The sequence below is a fragment of the Aplosporella prunicola genome (genome assembly GCF_010093885.1).
Source record: "Aplosporella prunicola CBS 121167 unplaced genomic scaffold K452scaffold_21, whole genome shotgun sequence".
Taxonomy (NCBI): Eukaryota; Fungi; Ascomycota; class Dothideomycetes; order Botryosphaeriales; family Aplosporellaceae; genus Aplosporella; species Aplosporella prunicola.
Genome location: NW_022983549.1, coordinates 483,549 through 502,330, shown reverse-complemented (window position 1 = coordinate 502,330; position 18,782 = coordinate 483,549). Strand labels below are relative to the sequence as shown.

Below are 18,782 nucleotides of genomic sequence, written 5' to 3'. Positions count from 1 at the left end.
CCGCACCCGCAGTCCGCACGCACGCCCCTGCACTTGGCCCCTTGGCCCTACCCGCGCGCACCCACCCGCGCCCCCAAAACGGGCCAGCCAGCCAATCACGCAACCGGCGCCCCAAACGGGCAACTGCGGCTCCGCGGGTGGTGTGATTGTCGCATCACCCATTCCTTCACCGACCCTCGCTAGGTAGGTGATCTTTGCGTGCCTGCGCTGTTGTTGTTGGGTTGGCGGTTTTGGGGGTTGGTGTTTGGGGTTTGTGAGATGAGAGGGAGGAGGGGAGAGGAAAGAGGGGGCCGGGTGCTGTTGCCCTTGCTTGTGCGTGCTTGGCTGGGATAATGCGCGTTTGGTGGTTGGCTGGTTGGCTGGTTGGGGGGTGGGTGTCTTTCTCCGCACTCTGCACTCCGGGCCAGCTCCTCAGTCTCGCTCACGAGCCAAGACGTCAGCAGCAAGCAAGATGGCAAGCTGGCAAGCAGCAAGCTCCCCGTAACCAGTAACTAACTAGGTAATCAATCAATCAAGCAAGCAAGCAAGCTCCCTTGGTCCTCTCCCAGCCAGCCAGTCTGCTCGTCATCGCTGCTGTTGCGCCGCATCGGATTCCCTCTTCCAGTGTCCATCGCCGCGCCCTTACCCCCACACACGGCAACAGGTCCGGCCATCCGCGCACCCACGCACCTGCTCCTCGCTTCAATCCCTCCCTCTCTTACCTACTCACTCACTCACTCCACACACACGTAACTACCTTACACCCAACCTCATACGTCCTTCCCACTTGCTCTCCATCAACATCCACATCCACGCACACCCACCCGCTCCAACAACACCCCCAGCCACAGCTACAGCTCCAGCTCCAGCTCCAGCTCCACCAAGCAGCCAACCACCATGTTCTCCTCGCGCGCCGTCAGCTCCGTCATGCGCGCGCGCCCCGCCGCCGCGCCAAGCACCTCTCGCCTCGTCGCCGGCGCGCGCGCTCGCGCTCTCCACGCTTCGCCGCGGACGATGCGCCCGCTGCCCAAGGAGGAGCAGAGCGGGCACACTGTTTCGCAGCGCCTGCGCAGCGGGCTCAAGGCCATTCCGGTGGAGATTTACCCGTTGGGTAAGCTTGGATTTGCTTTGTTTTGACCTGCTTCACCTTGCTTCTTACCCTGTTCTGCTTTACCTATCTTCTTTCTTGGTGGTTGTTGCTGGGGGTTTGTTTTTTTGGGGATTTGAGTGCTGGGTTTGCTGCTGCGGACGCCGATGCGGATGCGGATGCTGATGCTGATTCTGATTCTGCTTGTAGTCGTGGTTATTAGCTGCGGGCTCGTCTTCGGCGTCTACTCGTTCATCAGGCCTGCCCTCCAGGACAAGACGCTGCGTCTGCACCGCCAGCGCGGCCACGACTAGACGGCTGCTTGGTAGTCGTGGGCATTGGGCCGACGCTTCTTTCGGGACGAATGCTGATGGGTGGATGGATGGATGGACGGGTGTCAATATATTTCTGGCGTAAGGGGTCGGCTTTTGCGTGTATCTACAGACAGACTCCGGGGCGGGACCGGCGGATGAGCTCCCGGCTGAAGAGGAGAAAATCGAAATGAAGAATCGTGTGTTGGTTGATGTATTGGCTTTATATGTCGCGAGGAGCTGTCTGATGTGACGCGCTGTGAGGAAGCTGTTGCATTGATGAAACTCACATCACATTGGCGAGAGGTCATGCCTTTGATGGGTGTATTCAGTGGAATTCCCATTGAATGAACTGGGTGGATTTGTGTGGTCATTTCCGCATTGCTTGCCTCTATTACGCATGCTTCGTCGTGCTGTTGCTGCTGCTGCTGCTACTCTCGTCTCCGTATACTGTACGTCTTGCTCCTGTTGGGTATGTGGTTCATGTCCAGTCTTGCCGAGCGTGCATAAAGAACACCCCACGGCTTCCTGATTGCTGGGTACAGCAGCTGCTCGCTGCTATAATTTGGATATAATAGCTGTTTGGTGCGACAGCTCATTGCTCCGTCACAGCTGTGCTCGCTGCCGGCATGGCCATGCAAGTTCCGTGCTTCCGCAAGATGGTATTTGCTTACAGCACATCCTCGAACCCCTCTCATAACTAACCCATATCTGGCTCCCATCAAGCCATGCAGTCTCCGTCGCCTCTCACAAGTACTTCTTCGCCGCTGCGGCCACCCTGGCCCTGAAGACGGGGCTCTTGACGGGCTGGTTCAGGCTGTAGAACGGGTTCATGATGGTCTTGAGCCAGCTATCGTACACGTCCATGAAGAAGTTCTTGATGGCCTCCTCGGCCGCCGGCGCGTTGGGGTTATACGTGCTAGCCGAGGGATAGGCCGAGTTGCGGAGCGAGGACATGGACGCGGTGGACATGCGCGAGTGATCCGGGTGGGGGGACGTCAGGAGGAGGAACTTGATGTTGCCGGCGGTGAGGAAGCAGGAGATGAAATTGTTGTGGAAGCGGTCAATGTGCTTGAGGTACCTGGGCGGGGGAACGTTAGCCTCAAAGCATTATGAACACGGATTATGACTGCTACGCCGTACATCTGGCCCGTCCCCCACTGCACCTCCTCCACTATGTCCAGGCTGCTGTGCACAATGAACTGGTTCATATGCCGGGCGTCGTCCCTGAACCGCGCCATGCCGTCACCGCCGGCCTTGGAGGTGCCGAACTCATGCTCGAAGAGGGGGTTGTCCCGCGTGCCCACAATCGCAAAGTAGTACGACATATCGAAGCCAGTGGGGGGTAGGGACCAAGACGCGCGCTACGGTATGTATGCGACAAGACCGTATGCGACAAGACCGACAGACAGACGGGTAGTGGAATGAATGGAGCTCCGCGGCGGCAGGGCGTCAACCACGCCGGGAGATCTGCCCAAGGCGGTGAGCGCGGGTTTCAGAAACACCCAGCAGCGCTTGCACAGCAGCCAGACATCATCGCGGCCGGCCCCATTGCACCACGCCCCCGCACCCGCAAGCCCTCCGACCATGTTTGGCGCGTTCCGTCCCACAAACCCGCTCTCTGGCGGTCTTCTCTGGTGAGCTGCTGCCGTTGCGCGCGCCGCTTCGCTTGCCCGTCCGTCGTCTTCGTCGGGGCCGCGTCTGACGCTCCGCTAGGAAAATCCCATGGCGCTTGTCTCGCCACCAGAAGCTGCGCCAGCGCTCCCGCCTCCAGCGCATCGACAACGTCGTTGCTACCCTGGACAAGGCCCTCGCGAAGGAGGGCGTAACGACCCACAAGCTCGACCACTGGAAGGCTGAGATGCCCACCGAGTCTGAGATGGTGCCTCGCGACAAGTACACCGTGTACGACCGGTACGAGAAGAAGTACAGGAAGGGCATTCACAGTAGGTTTCGCCTTCTCCGCGCGGTTTTTGGCCGGCGGGGTATTCGTGGCCGTGGGCGAATCGATTGCTAACGTCGAGCTTTGCAGAGGTTCCCAAGTGGACGAGGGTGTCGCAACGTGTCAACCCCCCGGGTTTCTAAGAGAGTGTGTCTGGGTGGTTGCCCTGTATCATATTCGCTGTATATACGGAGTCTTACGGTTGCATTGGTTGGCGCAGTCATGGGATAATGCGGAAGTGATCGAATACCCGAAATCACCGCAATATTAAAAAGATATAAAAAAGAGATCCATATCGAAACCAGTTCAGAACCGCGGGACTGAAATATCATTACAGTGTAGGGTATACTATTCGAAAGCAAGTTGTACGTCCTTTTCACCCCTCAACTCCTTTTGTGTATCGCGCGCGCCACGGCCTCAAGTGCCAACCTGAGCGATTTCCCCATCTGCCGAACAACGCCTCCAATTCATTGCCCATTACGCTCGAGAGGTCATAGCTTTTCGACGGCTCGGTGAGTTGCCCTGAAATAGCAGACTCGATACTCGTTTCCTTAGCCTCGACTCAGAGACAGGCAAACAAATCTTATGATTCCTTTCTGCTTCGGCCTTCGTCAAACCCGTCATGTGTTTTATGACGATGCTTCGTTTGCACCCGCTCACCTCCTTTTCCACCAGCTCCCCGTGGTGTTAGAGATGCCCGTCTTCAGGGCTCGTGTCGTTGGTCGGATTCCTGGCCATAAATCTCTCAAAGGGCAAACCAGGGCGATCCTCCTCCGGCTTTTCCGTAGCATTAGATGCAGACTCGCCAGCCAGCTGCCGGCTTTCATCGAGAGGGTCTGCAATGCCCAGCTGGGTAACAAACAAGCCCGAGATCTTCTCGATGTTGTGCAGCGTCTCCACCACGACCTTGAACCTGTCTTCTTCTGTCTCTCCTTCTCTCAGTTGCCTGTTTGACTCCTGGTTCAGCTCCTCCTTGGCTCGATTCAAGAGACACTTCAGCCGACGGCACCACATCTGGCTCAAGGCGGAGGAGGAGGCGGAGAGTTCGTCGTGCGCAGGCACCTCTCCCATAGGGGGTGTCTCCTGGCGTGGCGTGCCCGGGCCCTGTAATTTCTCGCGCGTTTGCCTCACGGCTGAAGGCGCGTTTATGGCAAGTATCTCGGGGGAGGACTGTCGGCTAGCAGGAGGGCTGTTCTGCGTGTCTCGGACGCAGGCGTCTGGACCAGACATTATAAGGGATTGTCGTCAGGCAACGCGGTCCATGACCGCTCGCGCGTCTCCTGGCTATGACGAGGATGGCCGTCTTTCGATATCCGCACACAGTTTCGGGGAGCCGGAATGAGCGGCAACAGCGGCGACGGCGGCGGGGTCCAGATGGTTGGAGTAAGTTCGGATATAGGAGGAGAAAGGGCAAACAACAGCACTCAGCAAAGCAGGTTCCGTCTCCTCGAATCGTTACTTATATGTTTGTATGTTTATATATATATATAAGGCGCCCCTGAGACGGCGCCAAACACGCAATTCCGAGCCTGCGAGACAGACTAGACTGGCGCCATGGTCGCGGTCTCTTCTGGATGCTTGGGTCCATCCATCCCCACGTGGCGCGTGCGGTCCGTGGATGGTCGCAGGGTGTGCTCAACAACGGCGGCGCTGGAGCCCGCCTCCGCGGCCGCGTCTTTGTCACTCCGACACTCGTGCCAAAAGCTTATTTTGGCTTGCCTTGCTTGCCAGGCGAGCCGCTCCGCCTCCGCACCGCACACGCAACTAGGTAGCTGCTCTCTCGAGCTCGTCTCACTGCCTCACTCTGCCCAGCCCTGCCGCATGCCGTCAATGCCGTCAGCTGCTGCGCGCCGCCGTCTCCGTCCTCGTCGCCGTTCTCGTCGTCGTTGTTGTCCAACGTCGGCTACAGTACTAGTACGTACCCTGCTGCCTAGTGACCATGGGACGAGGCTCGCTCGCTCCCGTCGTCGGCGCTGGAGTCCGTCTCCTGCTCCTGCTGCCGCCGAGATCGCGGTTGCTTAACGGCGGTCGTGCCACTGCTGCCTCCGACGCTACTCTGCCTAGGCCTTGGCCCTACTCCCCGTAGCGCGTTTTTTGCTGCTCCACCTCTCCGCGCTCCGCGCCCCGATTGGCCTGTGGCGCCCCGGCGTTGATGCTCTGACGGCGGCGCCACTGCTTCTCCGGTGTGGCGGGTGTTGATACATGGCTGTGCTGGAGAATGGCTGTGCTTCGGATACCTATGTAGGTACTGTTCTTCGGACTTAAGATCCGTCTCCGGTGCTCAATTGCTGTATGCAAGCTTTGGGCGTATTGGTGAGGTTGTATGTGATGATTTCCGGAACCGCAGTGTCAGTTTGTGTGTGTTCCGGCCAGGGATTCACCAGATTTTGAGGTGAGTTGGTGATGGAAGAACAATTGCCAATAAGTTATCTTCAGTGGTACCCTTTTAATAAATATCTGCCAAACATGACCTACGTCATTATTTTGCGTTTCACAGGGTTGCCTTCTAGCTAGTTGATGTTCTTTCCACCCATCTTCGATACACCGCAACGACGGTGCATGCTAATATCTCCCTACCTACACAAACTGGAAGCCAATTTTCCAAATTCTTTTCATTACTCCCTTAAAAACTCTTCTTCTGAAGCCTCTAGACAAACAGACCATAGCGATTTTGGGAGAAGCGACACCTTGCATTGTTTATCTTTTTGCCACCCAGTGTCTTATGGAGAGATAAACCTAATGCCGTCAAGCATGATGTCCTGGAGTCTTCCATCTACGTGTTACCAATACTGCCATTATCATGAATACACTATAATCGTGTCTTCTCTTCGCCAGTAGAACGTCAGCACTACCACTGCTGACAGACTATAGAACGTATGGACCCGAGACAAGATTGTGAGTAACATTTCGAGTCTAAAAACGATACCGCGTTTGGGCTTTGCACACACAATGCTTAGGTGTGTTACGTTGTGTTGTGTTACGTACGAATATGGGATGAATTGGAGTTTCGAGTACTTCTGTTCTCTCATATCTGGCTTTTCCCTTTTTAATTGAATATTTCGCGATATAGGTTTTGTTAAATGCTCTTTATAACGATCGGAAGGGTGTATAACGAATAGCCTATAAGTCTAGAGACGGTATATAGTATCCACTTCATGTGGGCACTGTTATTTGTGTTCAGAATTCCTTTCATTGCATCACCGTCGGAAGTGTTCTGGGCAGAAACTGGAAAGGGACTTTTTGCTAAGCTAGACTTCAGCCCAATTAAGAAACCAACGCTGACCAGGCGCTTTCGGAATGAGAGTGTCGTACAATACCTCCCATCATCTACACCCAAATATAGCAGCTCTCGCCTCTCCTTACGATCAGAGGACCGAATCTCTTACGGATTGGAAACGAATGCAAGGGATACGCCAAGAGCAAGACGGGCAAGTGGAAAGTGAGTAAGCAGGCTACATGCACGTCGTACTCCGAAGCCGCCTGGTGTTGACCAATAGTGATGATCTAAGGCCACCGCCCCTAACTGCAATGAAAGCAACCTTCCTCCCGGCAAGCGGCTCGACAGTATATATCCACAGTTATTATAAATATATTGCTGAAGAGAATGGAACATCCAGGCCCTGTCTTCGATTGGGAACCCGCAACACCAGTCAAAAGTTTTCTATGATGAGAAGTTGACCAAAGGGTTCAGCTAGATGCATCCATTTGTAACGACGGTCTATAAAAATACGACCTGAGTTGATGCCTCATCATATGAAGTTTACCAGCAAAAGTGTAGTTCACTATCACTCCTTGTAACTGGCGGTGAACTCCATCACGTGAAAACAGTAATAACAAGTACGGTTTCTGAAATCTAATACAACACCCATTCCATGTTACTATCGGTAGTAGGCTGTTTAATCTCCCCATGTTTTACCCATGTTTCCGGCTGCTATTTCCCTACTACTGTTTCATTTTCTGGCTCGACCGGGAACGATGGCATCAAAGCACTGGCTTTTATTCCGCCATAAGAACTCAGCGAACTTAAAGTTCTATTAAACCCGTCATTCGTAGGTCCCGAAGTGCCTATAGGCCGTTTCTGAGAGGTGCGTTACTAAGAGAGTTATCTGCCACAAACCGTTGATAGTGTCTGCCGCAGTGATCCAGAACTTCAGGCTTATTTGAGCGGGGTACGGTATTGTTGCTACAGGGTGAGTGACTGCGCAAGCATGATTAAGGAAGGAGTTGCGTTTCGCGGGACGGGATAGCGGCCTGTCGCTGGATGTTAGTGCCCATCGGCCAGGTCAATATCGTCCTGGCACTGTGTATCATGGAGTGGAATCCTGTAAGTGTTCTGGCCTCAACAGGTCTAGGAGCTTTAGGATTTGTATAGCACAATAGGAGCACCAGCTATGGCACATTCGCAAGCAACAAAAGTGGCACAGCTCTCGAAAGGACGGCACGCAGGACACTCAGCATATCTGGCGCAGGGACGATTGTCCAAAGAGTACGGAAATTAAAAGGGGGAGAAAGTGGCATTACTCACGTTCGTGAGGCAACGTTTGACTATCGACCGGATTTAATGCTACATCCTTTTACCAGTGGCTGCTAGGTTACGAACTTCCAAGTTGATGATAAAGAACATCCTAGAAAGAAGACGATAGCCTTCACTTAAGAAGGATAAGAGTCTCAGTGTTTAACAGAGTCGTAAAGATTTATATTTAACCAGTGTCTTGATACATGATCCCATGGGCTATATCAATATTACCAAATAAATAGCCCATACAAAGAGAGATTGTGGTAGTTCGTTAAATGAACGTAGCCATGTGATGCTTGTTTCTGCGTTCAGAAAAGATCGGACAGATAAATGTGTATGGTCTGCTTCGGAAGGGAGTGGCCCAACGTCACATGTTACTAAACTGGTAAAGCGAAGCTAAGCGGGAAAGAGATTTTAGACAGCCGAGTGAATTCGGCAGCAGTTTGCGAAGAGTCTAGTGTCGAATGCCTTTTGGTGGGTACGAAGTGAAACCTTAAAGTGGGCGTCTGGACGGCATTGTTACAAAATAGATGCGGTAAAGTCATCCACTGAAGAAAAGTAGTATATAATGTCGGGATGCAATAAACCAAGCTATTTTGCTATTTTGTTAAAGCTACTTCTATATTAGTATGGTCTTGACACTCTTTGTTAATGATGTGCAGCCATGGTATCAATGTCGTCGCGTAGTATACCGGGCCTGGTCATAGGTTGCTGGAAAGACTTACTGATTCTTACTATATAGTAACTGCCAACAGGGAGTCAGGATACACGATGAGGCTATATATTGTCTTAATATATTACAAATAGGTTTCCTGTGACAAAGGCCTCGCATCGCTGTGGCTGCTTGCAATTTATGTGTAGAGGGGAGAAGTTATTTGAATATTGAAAACTGCACCCTTACAAGAAGACAAGACGGTACAGTGATAATCAGTTTCCTGACTACATTCTGACCAATGATAAACATCATCGGTTCAACCTTCCCATGTAACCTGGATGAGGGAGAATGTCCCAGGCCAGGACTCTGTTTTGAAATTTCCAAATCTTGTATCCGCTTCCGCAAATAAAGCCTGCCATTCTTTCTCTGTGCGCTCACGGGAGTTGAAATTCGCCAGCATGACCAGGTCCGTGTTCCTTCGGTAAACATATAGTGTTAGCTTGCATATATGAGTAACGAGGACAAAGCGTATCTTCTTACCTCGTTATCTTTTGCCTACACGAATTGCTTCCACGCTCCGGCAATATATGCTCCACAAAAACGACTCTCGCGCCATTCTTCAATGCCGGGACCAAATTGCGCAAGATCTGGACGCATGATTTGTCTGGCCAGTCGTGCATGATTAGACGGAAGAAATAAACATCGGCGTTTTTGACAGGCTGCAATTCGAAGAAGCTGTGCGCCATGAACTCGATGCGGCCACGAAGTGTCTCAGGTATATCTTTCTCTGCATCTTTCAAGGTACCAGGTAGATCCTGTACAATGAACCGGAGGTGCGTCGTCAGCTCCGCTAGCGATCGGCTAATGTAGCCCCTGTTTCCCCCGATGTCTACAAACACACTGTTGGGCTGGTCGATCTCGGATAGGAGTGAGCTCCGAGTCTCGAAGCCCGGGCCTTGGGCGCGGCGTGTTGAGCGAAAAGTACCACTGGCAGCCTTGACGATCTCTGGATTTTTCGCCATGTGCACGAATTTTGACTCAGAGGTTTGATACGCCAAGTTATAGCCCGAGTGAGTGGGCTCATGGGAGCCAGACCATTTCTCGAGTGCATCCAACGTCCGCAGTGCCGGGATTGCTTGGCTGTCGAAGAAGCCTAGCATGCCCAGAACGTCAGGGGTTTTGTGGAGGAACAGTGACATCTCGGTGTGCTTAACGTAGCCCTCTATCGGCTCACTGAAGACGCCGTGGAGCATTACGAAGCGCAAAAGGCGCCGAATGATGTTTTCGTCTTGACCGGCGGCTTTTGCGAGTTCCGTGAAGGAAATTGTGCCTTCTTCGGGCACAAGAACTGGAAGATTATAACGGTAGAGGGATTGCAGACCTAGCAGTGTGTTGCTCTATTGACATTCAGCTACAGTATAACTTCCATCTTTTGAAAGATACTTACAGAAAATGCGAGCTCGACAAAATATTCATGGGGGCCGAGAACAGTTCGTTGCAACTCTTGAAGGTTGTCGAGAAGATCAAAGCGACATTCCGCCCCCTCTGCAGTGAGGTTTGTCAAAGCATGTCTTCCGTTTGCTGGGAATCTTCCGGTTGACTCGTGCGATTCGAGTTCCTTTGCTTTGGCCAGCAGGGACTCTGCTAGTTCAGTCAATGTTTTGGAAGACATGATGCAATGCTCAGGTAATTGAAGAATCAGAGTTATTATGAGGAATCTGTCCAAGAGTGTGGGAATTTGGCATCTAATATATGGCACTCCCCGTTTTCAAGCAAGTTTTTGCCCCCTAGAGCTGCATACGTGATTGGAGAAGAGTTGGTGCTACAACCGCGCCAATGACGGATGTACTACCTAGAAACATTGCTATCTCCGTTTCTTTCGCTACGAACTCTAATTTGAGGAGACTTTGCGATTAACTTCCCCATAAAAATGTTTCTATTTACTTTTGCGGTTTAGATTGTTCATTCATGTATCCGTGCGTGTATACCCAATTTGGCAATCCTTGCGAAGGCACACGCTAGCCCGATAAAGCGCCGTTGACTGTCCAAGATGACACAATCACCTACAAGAGATAAATTTATACTCTGCATATTTGCAGGTAGGTAGTCCTTCTGTGCCGTCTTTTCACGCCATAACTATAGGATACATCTCTGTTCCACACGTTCCTGCTTAACAAGATACTTATCTAACATATAAATATTTTGCAGGCACTAACCCTTTATTAATTATACTAAGCTTCCTCTTCACCTGTAGACTTAATGAAATGAATATAGAATGCTATTAGATTTTGAGTATGTCGGAGGCGATTAGGTACATATAAGCTAGTCTTGTAATAAATTCTGGTCAGGACTGCGGCAACCATATTAACGACACTATAGACATGCGTAATATATCTTTAATGGACTATATACATTCCCTTTGCAGCCCGATCTCCTTATAGGTTTAACTATTTATAACCTTATTCTCTCTTTAACAGTCAAGGTGCGCAAATGGTCACATAGACCTAGCCGGATATACTTAAGAATACCTTTTAGCGCCCAGAGGCTGTTAACCAGCTTAAACGCTATAATCAGTCTTGACTGAACCTCCCTATAACCAGGAGCTTGGAGCCTAGCTATAACGGAAACACTAATAAGGAAAGTATGGATTTGAGGATAGCACTTATAAGTTACCATGGATAATATTGTCTGTTGCCTATCCTCGTCTTTAGCCTACCAACAGCTGGTCTTGTCAAATGAACGTCTTCAATCTACATTACGCACCTATTATGCAAATACAGGGATGTTTGCAAAGAGCTAGATATGCCTTTACGTAAATAAAGGGCTGATGGCAAAATCCGGTCGAATTTCAAGCTTCTTATCCGCTCGGAAAGTTAATCTTGCGTTACTGACACTATACTGAGCAGTTGTGGGATTCTCCGAGCCTAGTGAAGCACGTAATCTGCAAGGCAGCCCGAAATCTCCCATCAAATCAGGTACGCTCGCAAGCAAGGGTTCCCACTTGAGGACCCTGGGGCACCACAACGGAAAACACCGTGGTGCTACCCGGAACTACATCAACATCACCCAACGCTCGTGCACGACGGCAACATCACTTCAAGCAGCTTGCCTTGCCTCTACCAAATTCCATTTCCATCATATGATCCCAACAAAAAAGCAGACGGATCCCAATTTTCTGAACACTGCATCTCGTCCCAAACGCGTAACAGCGACGACACTCACTCCACCTCGGCCGGCCCTTGCCAGCCTCGGCCGAGCCTCCCCGCAACGCGCATGTAAATACATCACGGAGGCTTGGCAGCCCTCTTTGGCGCAGACATGCTGCAAGTTGCCAATGACACTTTTTCCTGATCCAGGACGCAAGCAGTCACGCACACAGGGAGCGGTCTGGCGCACGCTGCCGTCGCGTCGCGTTGCGGGCCGTGCCATTCCTTGTGTTGCGGGGAAGGCGAGGCGCTGGTTGAGCCCAGAGTGGACCGGGTGCGCGGGTGCTGCTGCTGCTTCTCGTCGCCTGGGGCGTGTTTGTGAGCCCGCTGCAGCAAATGGCGCGCCTGTTTGCATGTGCTAATGTACTCGCGCTGCGCTGGGGAATCTGAGCCGCATCCGCGGCGAGCGTTTTCGTGGCCTGCGGGCGTACGACGTATGCGGCAAGTATGTATGTTTTGTACAAGTTGGCGGGTTGCATGGCTAAGCTGCACGTATGCGCGCAACGCAGGGGAAAAAACATACTTCCAGGCCGCTCATCCACTCGCAAGCGCTGCGAATCTGCAATACGTGTAGTGGAAGCAACAAAGATCTGCGTAAGACGGGGCAATGTTAACTGGTTCTATATCCCACACGCACAAATCTGATGATTAGCGTAAAGATATGCAGATAACCGTTACAGGGGTTGGCAACACCTGGAACGCTCTCTGATTGGCCTTCTGCTTCCGAAGACGCTTTCAATTTCCCATTACAGGGCTCCTGTGACACAGAAGTAATATAACTCTGGAGGAAAACAAACTTTAACAGCGGCTGCGGGGGCATGCTGTAAGAGCAATAGTTAGCCTCATTTCTGAACACCAAAAATCCTAAGGGGACTAACTTTTTGAATGAATATATGAGATGTGACAGGTGATCAAAAAAAGTCTACTGGTACGGCAGTTTCTAGCGGTGACGGTACTGGCGTCTTGCGTCCACAAAAGAAAAGGAAAGTAAAAAGCAATCAAAAGGGCGGAAGTACGTCCGCTATCCTGAAACACATGCGTACATACCTCTTGCTGATCGACAATCCATCATGCTCATTCTGACAGAGCCCCATTATCTCCCTTCCCACAAAGCATCCCCGAGCAATAACTTCAGATCAGTATGGGCTGACAAAATGCCAGCCTCTGCTCCACAGCAGCCAAAGTCTTCCAGCCATGCGTCTCCCAGTGTACGGCAGCCGTGTGTTTTGCCCTGCGCGTCAAACAGCACATACGCACGCCGCGCAAGTGTTTTCCCAATCCGTAGCCCATCCAAGACCGTGCAAAGTGCAAGTCGAGGATGGAAATTGCTCGACAGCTGAGCACGGGGCAGTCGAGGCTCTGCATGGGGATCGCAGGACCGCCAACCCACTGCAGCAGACATGCATCTCCACCGACAAGCCTTTCCCCACTTGGCAGGAACGCCCAACGAGTGAGTTCGTTGCAAAACAAGGCAAGCAACAGACAAGAACGCGCAGCAGGCCACGCGTGCCAGCCCGTTACGCCAGTCGCGCAAGCCCTCCTCGGCGGCTGCCGCCGTACGGCAACCAGCGAAGCGTCAAGCCGGACGCGACGCGTGACGCGCAGAGGGCGCCCCGGTTGGTGGGGGCTTTTAGCCATAAGGCGTTCGGCGACAAAACGCTCGAGGTGGAACATGCATGTCTGCTGTCGCGTAACGTGGCGTGTGACGTTCAATCGTGGATCCGTGGGGAAGCTTAACGATTGGCGAGCTGCGCGTCTCGCGTGGCGCCGCTGGCTTGCCACTCAGGATCATGGGTGTGAGGGCGGAGTAAGTGAGGAGAACGTAGACAGGTTGGTATCATTTGCGCTGGTGTACTTCGTACATGAGGAAAACAGCAAAACGCCTTGCATGCATGCCCGCGTGCCCATTGGTCCCGATTTTGGAAACGCTGTGTGAGCAGCATGTTTCTTGCTCTTCTTCTTTTGCATGCTGCAGTCCAATCCGGAGAGGCGCGGAACAACCATCTTCGTGGGTGTTAAACGCCACTTTGATATGCCACAAAACCTCCATGCGAACGCTCAATAAACAGGCATGCCCCAGCCGAGCCTAAACAACTCCCAAGCAATACCAGGCGTGTCTCTGACGATGAATTCGACATCCTTACTGCGAGCTAGCTGCGGATGCTCGCGGAAGGCGTGAATGACAAGGTCGCGCAAGCCTCTGTCGCTGTCTACAGTGGCCTCGTAAACTTCCTGAATCGAATCCGCAAATTCCGGGCTGCTCCAGTGTTCTTCCAATTGGGTGGCATATTTTCTCTTAGCTAGCGCTTTCAATCCGGTGATGCCGTATCTGTATGCAAATGACATGTTAGACGCCTCGTCTTGCAGTAGTGCGATGCAGTAGAAGTAGAGGAAGCATTCTGATTGCGGGGGCAACGCGCAGGGTTCTTGTGGTGCAATGTGAATGGCAGGGTAAGAGTAGTGTATTGCATAATTGGAGTAAACAAGGGTAAACAGTGCATGCGAAAAGAAAATTATTCGAAAAGCTTTGGAACTTGACGTAGAAAAAGAAAATGTTATCATGATGATGGAGTCGGCTTACTTTTCTGCGATTGCGTACACCTTGGCATGAATTACAAGGAGCGGTTGGGTAGCGTCGCAATCGCTTTCCTCGTGTTCACTCTCACTAGAAGATGAGCTGTCGTCATCATCACCAACGTCACCTCTAAAGTGATCGCGCGGTGGGAATTCCGATTCAACGGTCTTGAAGTAATCCAGAGACCGATCGTACGCTGAGGTAGGTGGCGTCATCGGTGATTGAGCCAGGGTTTCGGTAGTTGTCGCGGTTTGAGCTTGCGCTAGCAGAGGATCCTCGACCAGGGCTAAGTTGAACTTCATGGGACGCTGCGCCACCCGCCTCGAATGGCTTCTTGTTACGACTGGAGACGAAGGTCGAGATGTGCGGCGACTTTTGGGCTTTGAAAGGTAATCCAAATAGTAAAAATCTGTTCAAAGGTCAGTTCCATCTTGTGTCAGTTCCAGCTTACTGTACTATACTCACAATGAATCATGTGCTCAACAGTTTCGTCGTCGTCTTCTGAGAGATCGATGATGCCTGTTGCCGCTTCTCGGAAAGGATGGCTACATGCGCCGTCAAAGAACTCGGATCTCGAACAGATGACTACTTTATGGACTGCAAATGTTCTGCTATTTGATTTGATTGTGAGATCAGAGTATTTGCCGGTTGTATAGAGTCTGCTTGATAGTCAGGGGGGGGGGAATTATATTCTCAAGGATATTCCTGTACATACGATGCGAATGCGGCCAGGAGTTCAACATTGGGGGCATCCATGTTGGCAGTGGGTAGGTAGGTAGTGTTGGAATGAGGGACGAAATGGAAGATTTGTTGGAAGGTAGCTGGCCTTATAAAAAAGGGATTAGGGGGAGGCAATGCTGAATTATTTCTCGGCCGACGCTTGAGATATAAATCAATAATCCGGGACCCTGATGCGTCACTGCGTACACGGCACAAAAACCACAACTGGGTCCGACGGATCGACAGGGACGCAGTAGTTCGAGGCTATGTGCGCGCCGCCTCGACCTGCGTACTCTAGACCAGTGGTGGCTTGGGGCAAAAGGAGTGCAGAAGACTCGAAGTTTGGGCGGTGGCAGCCTTGGCGGCGCAGGAGATTGGAGTGACACAGAGATATAGGCTTTTCAAAAAGGGCCCAGCAGCTGAGAGGGATATCCCGGAAAGTGCCATGGCCATGGGAGGGAGGTTTTTGTAGGCGCGGATTCAGCCCCATCACCAACCCCTAGGATGCCAAACGCTGGTAACATGAGCCCAACACACGAGATGCTGGGTCAGACGACATGGCGTACATAGGCAAGTGCTGTACGAGGGCTGGGCCGTGGCGGTGGGCGCGCGTGTGCCCCCCATGGGGACAGCTGTCAGGTGCCGCAAGGCTGTGGCGAATCGACCTGAAGAAGGGCGCAAAGGGCTGAGACGGGGCCTGGCGAGACGGAAGCGTGACGGAGCGGGTCTGGCCACGGCGCGCGGGAAGCAAGGAGAGCGGCACCAAGCACTGCGGATGGCGGACGCTGCACGTGCGGGGATCGTGGCAAAGTTGCAACCTGAGGCAGAAAAAAAGATCGATCGCGGGGTTAGCCGCGACACGTGAACGGGCCAAACGCGGTACGTCAGTCTCCAGCAACTAAACGCTTCCGACCTGCAACCGTACCTCCTACCACTCCCCTTCCTCTGAGACATCGCTTGTTGCTTCTGCCCTGCGGCAGCCTCCTTTCTCGGCCTTGTCCGCTCCATCCCCTCCCAAGCCAGCCCCACCTAATTGGCCCGCCGTCTCTATGGGCGACTTCAAACTGTCTGCTTCGCTGCAGGGCCACGAAGACGATGTGAGCTTCCTCTCCGCGCCCAGACGCCCGCATCCTTGAGCTGACGCCACCCTCCAGGTCCGCAGCGTCGTCTTCCCGGACCCAAGGACCGTTCTCTCGGCATCGCGCGATGCTACCGTCCGCGTGTGGAAGCTCCTCTCCACCAGCCCCCCCAGCTTCGACGCTACCCTAGCTTCCCACGGCACTGCTTTCATCAACTCACTCGCCTACGTCCCTCCCTCCTCGCAGTACCCCGATGGCCTCATTGTATCAGGCGGCAAGGACACCATCATCGAAGTTCGGCAACCCGGCAAAGCACCACAGGACAACGCAGAGGCGCTACTGCTGGGACACCAAGGCAACGTTTGTGTGCTCGATGTCGGTGAAGATGGCCGCACCATTGTCAGTGGTGGCTGGGACCAAGAAGCTAGAATATGGCAAGTCGGCAACTGGGAATCCTCCGTAGTCTTACGCGGACACCAAGGCAGCGTCTGGGCGGTTCTTGCCTATGACAGGGAAACAATTATCACAGGTATGGCGACACACAAGGGGCGCCGGTGGCCCGATACGATACTTGTAACACCGCATTGTGACTAACGACCGCCTCTTACATCAGGTTGCGCCGATAAGCAGATCCGAATCTTCAATCCTGCAGGGAAGCTCCTTAGGACAATCACCGGTGGTTCCGACGTTGTTCGAGCTTTATGCAAGCTTCCCACAAGCCACCCTTCGGGAGCACAATTCGCATCCGCTGGCAACGACGCGATCATACGATTGTGGACGATTGAGGGCCAGGAAGTGGGGCAGCTTCATGGCCACGAAAATTTCATCTATTCTCTTGCCACGCTTCCTAGCGGAGAGCTGGTGAGCTCTTCGGAAGACAGGACAGTACGGATATGGAAGGGCGATCAATGTGTGCAGACGATCACTCATCCCGCAATCTCCGTGTGGTCGGTAGCAGTGTGCCGCGAGAATGGGGATATTGTCACAGGCGCCAGTGATCGCGTTGCTCGTGTCTTCAGCAGGTCACCAGAGCGCCAGACTGATGCCGGCATGATGAAGGAGTTTGAAGAATCCGTTAAGGGCTCATCAATTCCGCAACAACAACTCGGAAATATCAACAAAGAAAACCTGCCAGGACCTGAGTTTATTCAGCAAAAGTCTGGCACCAAGGAAGGGCAGGTGCAGATGATCAGAGAACTTAACGGCAATGTTGCGGCGTATCAATGGTCCTCAGCTGCTTCGCAATGGGTCAACGTCGGTACTGTTGTCGATGCCGTTGGCAGCAGCGGGAGGAAGATAACGTACAACGGGAAGGACTACGATTACGTCTTTGATGTCGATATTGAGGACGGGAAACCGCCTCTCAAACTGCCCTACAACTTGTCTTCGAATCCGTATGAGACGGCCCGTAAATTCATCGAGGACAACGAACTCCCAATCTCGTATCTGGATCAGGTTACCAATTTCATTGTCAGCAACACGCAGGGCGCGACTATTGGTCAGACTTCAGGGTCTCAGACGCAAGCCCCAGGAACAGATCCTTGGGGAACGGAGGCGAGGTATAGGCCTGGTGAGGTGGGATCCGCCGCGCCACAGAGCATGCCTGCGCAATCGAGACCCAAGGTCCTACCTCAGACGCAGTACCTTACCATTGAAACCGGTAACCTAAAGGTTATGGAAAGAAAGGTTAGGGAGCTGAACCAACAGCTGCTTGATCAAGGAGCCAAGGATCTCTCCCTCAACCCTTCAGATCTCGAGGTTCTCTCCGCCACTTGCAGACAGCTTGAGCAGGCTAAGGGCAAGTCGGCCTCGAATGCCGGCATCGACCTGATCATTAAGATTGCTACCACATGGCCATCGGACAAGCGCCTGCCCGGTCTTGACCTTCTCCGTCTCCTGGCCGCTGCATCGGGAACGACTGTCATCCACACCTCGTCTGGAGATGACACCATTGTAGGCATGCTGGCCAATGCCGGTGTTTTCGCCCCTGATTCTCCACCCAACAACGTCCTCATGGGCGTCCGTGTGTTCGTCAATCTCTTCAAACATGAAGAGGGCCGTCTTGTGATGGATGGCACCTTTGATCAGCTGCATCCCCTCATCCAACCCTTCATCAGCTCTCATCTTTCCAACCGCAATCTCATTGTAGCCATTACGACGCTTTACATCAATTTCGCCGTCTCTCTTCCTGCTCCAACCGAAAACGCGGACCGGGCATTGACACTCCTGTCCGACTTAACAAAGATCGTAAACACGGTCAACGAGCCTGAGGCGCTGTATAGGGCTTTAGTCGGTGCAGGCACTCTGTTGGCATTGGGTGAGGACTTCAGAGACGTAGCCAAGGAGGTTCTCGATTTCGACAAGGCCCTGGAAAGAGCAGGACAAGTAGGCAAGGAAGAAAGGATCAAGAGCGTGATCCAAGAGATGCGAGACGAACTGAAAGGATCGGAGAAATAATGGAGGAGATTTAGGTTCGATTTTTGAAGGGGTTTGGTGTTTACGAAACCTACCTTTAAACGCGAGGACCGACAACGGCCTATTACTGGATGAAATTACGGAAAACTCTCACTGCACAGCGGCATGAGTCTTCGGCTGATCGAGCATTCGTGGACACTCGGGTTCTGAGCGGCATTGTTGTAGAAGGGCTCTATGCGAATAGTGCTAGCGAGTAGAGGAAGCTAGTTTGACAATACCATTCCCGTTACCTTGGAT

The 18,782-nt window shown here is 52.5% G+C and overlaps 7 protein-coding genes across 7 annotated transcripts; 3 read left to right on the top strand and 4 right to left on the bottom strand.

The window, feature by feature from the left end:
* Nucleotides 1-876: 876 nt before the first annotated feature.
* K452DRAFT_300671 (uncharacterized protein) lies at nucleotides 877-1,380 on the top strand (the record flags this gene model as incomplete). The annotated part of the gene is made up of 2 exons (XM_033542357.1): nucleotides 877-1,090; nucleotides 1,277-1,380. The coding sequence occupies 2 exons, from the start codon at nucleotides 877-879 to the stop codon at nucleotides 1,378-1,380; spliced, it is 318 nt and encodes a 105-aa protein (XP_033394823.1).
* A 744-nt stretch (nucleotides 1,381-2,124) lies between these two features.
* On the bottom strand, nucleotides 2,125-2,705 carry K452DRAFT_311051 (uncharacterized protein; the record flags this gene model as incomplete). The annotated part of the gene is made up of 2 exons (XM_033543384.1): nucleotides 2,125-2,458; nucleotides 2,521-2,705. 2 exons carry the CDS (start codon nucleotides 2,703-2,705, stop codon nucleotides 2,125-2,127), a joined length of 519 nt encoding a protein of 172 aa, XP_033394822.1.
* Nucleotides 2,706-2,918: 213 nt separating this feature from the next.
* Nucleotides 2,919-3,582, top strand: K452DRAFT_290204 (uncharacterized protein). The gene is made up of 3 exons (XM_033540959.1): nucleotides 2,919-3,014; nucleotides 3,094-3,323; nucleotides 3,410-3,582. The coding sequence occupies exons 1-3, from the start codon at nucleotides 2,965-2,967 to the stop codon at nucleotides 3,460-3,462; spliced, it is 333 nt and encodes a 110-aa protein (XP_033394821.1). The 5' UTR covers nucleotides 2,919-2,964; the 3' UTR covers nucleotides 3,463-3,582.
* A 424-nt stretch (nucleotides 3,583-4,006) lies between these two features.
* On the bottom strand, nucleotides 4,007-4,670 carry K452DRAFT_360827 (uncharacterized protein; the record flags this gene model as incomplete). Its single annotated transcript, XM_033546375.1, has 1 exon — nucleotides 4,007-4,670. Exon 1 carries the CDS (start codon nucleotides 4,547-4,549, stop codon nucleotides 4,007-4,009), a length of 543 nt encoding a protein of 180 aa, XP_033394820.1. The 5' UTR covers nucleotides 4,550-4,670.
* A 3,941-nt stretch (nucleotides 4,671-8,611) lies between these two features.
* K452DRAFT_255218 (uncharacterized protein) lies at nucleotides 8,612-10,176 on the bottom strand. Its single transcript, XM_033538348.1, has 3 exons — nucleotides 9,938-10,176; nucleotides 9,031-9,887; nucleotides 8,612-8,966 (listed from the first exon to the last, which is right to left on the bottom strand). The coding sequence occupies exons 1-3, from the start codon at nucleotides 10,160-10,162 to the stop codon at nucleotides 8,807-8,809; spliced, it is 1,242 nt and encodes a 413-aa protein (XP_033394819.1). The 5' UTR covers nucleotides 10,163-10,176; the 3' UTR covers nucleotides 8,612-8,806.
* Nucleotides 10,177-13,754: 3,578 nt separating this feature from the next.
* Nucleotides 13,755-15,027, bottom strand: K452DRAFT_311047 (uncharacterized protein; the record flags this gene model as incomplete). The annotated part of the gene is made up of 4 exons (XM_033543383.1): nucleotides 13,755-14,229; nucleotides 14,278-14,680; nucleotides 14,737-14,930; nucleotides 14,987-15,027. The coding sequence occupies 4 exons, from the start codon at nucleotides 15,025-15,027 to the stop codon at nucleotides 13,755-13,757; spliced, it is 1,113 nt and encodes a 370-aa protein (XP_033394818.1).
* An 891-nt stretch (nucleotides 15,028-15,918) lies between these two features.
* Nucleotides 15,919-18,782, top strand: K452DRAFT_276121 (uncharacterized protein). Its single transcript, XM_033539264.1, has 3 exons — nucleotides 15,919-16,088; nucleotides 16,146-16,599; nucleotides 16,684-18,782. Exons 1-3 carry the CDS (start codon nucleotides 16,041-16,043, stop codon nucleotides 18,525-18,527), a joined length of 2,346 nt encoding a protein of 781 aa, XP_033394817.1. The 5' UTR covers nucleotides 15,919-16,040; the 3' UTR covers nucleotides 18,528-18,782.

What these genes read in the sequence shown, in the direction of transcription:
- K452DRAFT_290204 (XM_033540959.1), top strand. Translation starts at nt 2,965, where the DNA reads ATGTTTGGCGCGTTCCGTCCCACAAACCCGCTCTCTGGCGGTCTTCTC. An exon ending in CTCTCTGGCGGTCTTCTCTG is followed by an intron (nt 3,015 to 3,093) that starts GTGAGCTGCTGC and finishes ACGCTCCGCTAG; the next exon opens with GAAAATCCCATGGCGCTTGT. An exon ending in GTACAGGAAGGGCATTCACA is followed by an intron (nt 3,324 to 3,409) that starts GTAGGTTTCGCC and finishes CGAGCTTTGCAG; the next exon opens with AGGTTCCCAAGTGGACGAGG.
- K452DRAFT_255218 (XM_033538348.1), bottom strand. Translation starts at nt 10,162, where the DNA reads ATGTCTTCCAAAACATTGACTGAACTAGCAGAGTCCCTGCTGGCCAAA. An exon ending in TTGTCGAGCTCGCATTTTCT is followed by an intron (nt 9,888 to 9,937) that starts GTAAGTATCTTT and finishes GAATGTCAATAG; the next exon opens with AGCAACACACTGCTAGGTCT. An exon ending in TGTAGGCAAAAGATAACGAG is followed by an intron (nt 8,967 to 9,030) that starts GTAAGAAGATAC and finishes TGTTTACCGAAG; the next exon opens with GAACACGGACCTGGTCATGC.
- K452DRAFT_276121 (XM_033539264.1), top strand. Translation starts at nt 16,041, where the DNA reads ATGGGCGACTTCAAACTGTCTGCTTCGCTGCAGGGCCACGAAGACGAT. An exon ending in TGCAGGGCCACGAAGACGAT is followed by an intron (nt 16,089 to 16,145) that starts GTGAGCTTCCTC and finishes GCCACCCTCCAG; the next exon opens with GTCCGCAGCGTCGTCTTCCC. An exon ending in CAGGGAAACAATTATCACAG is followed by an intron (nt 16,600 to 16,683) that starts GTATGGCGACAC and finishes CTCTTACATCAG; the next exon opens with GTTGCGCCGATAAGCAGATC.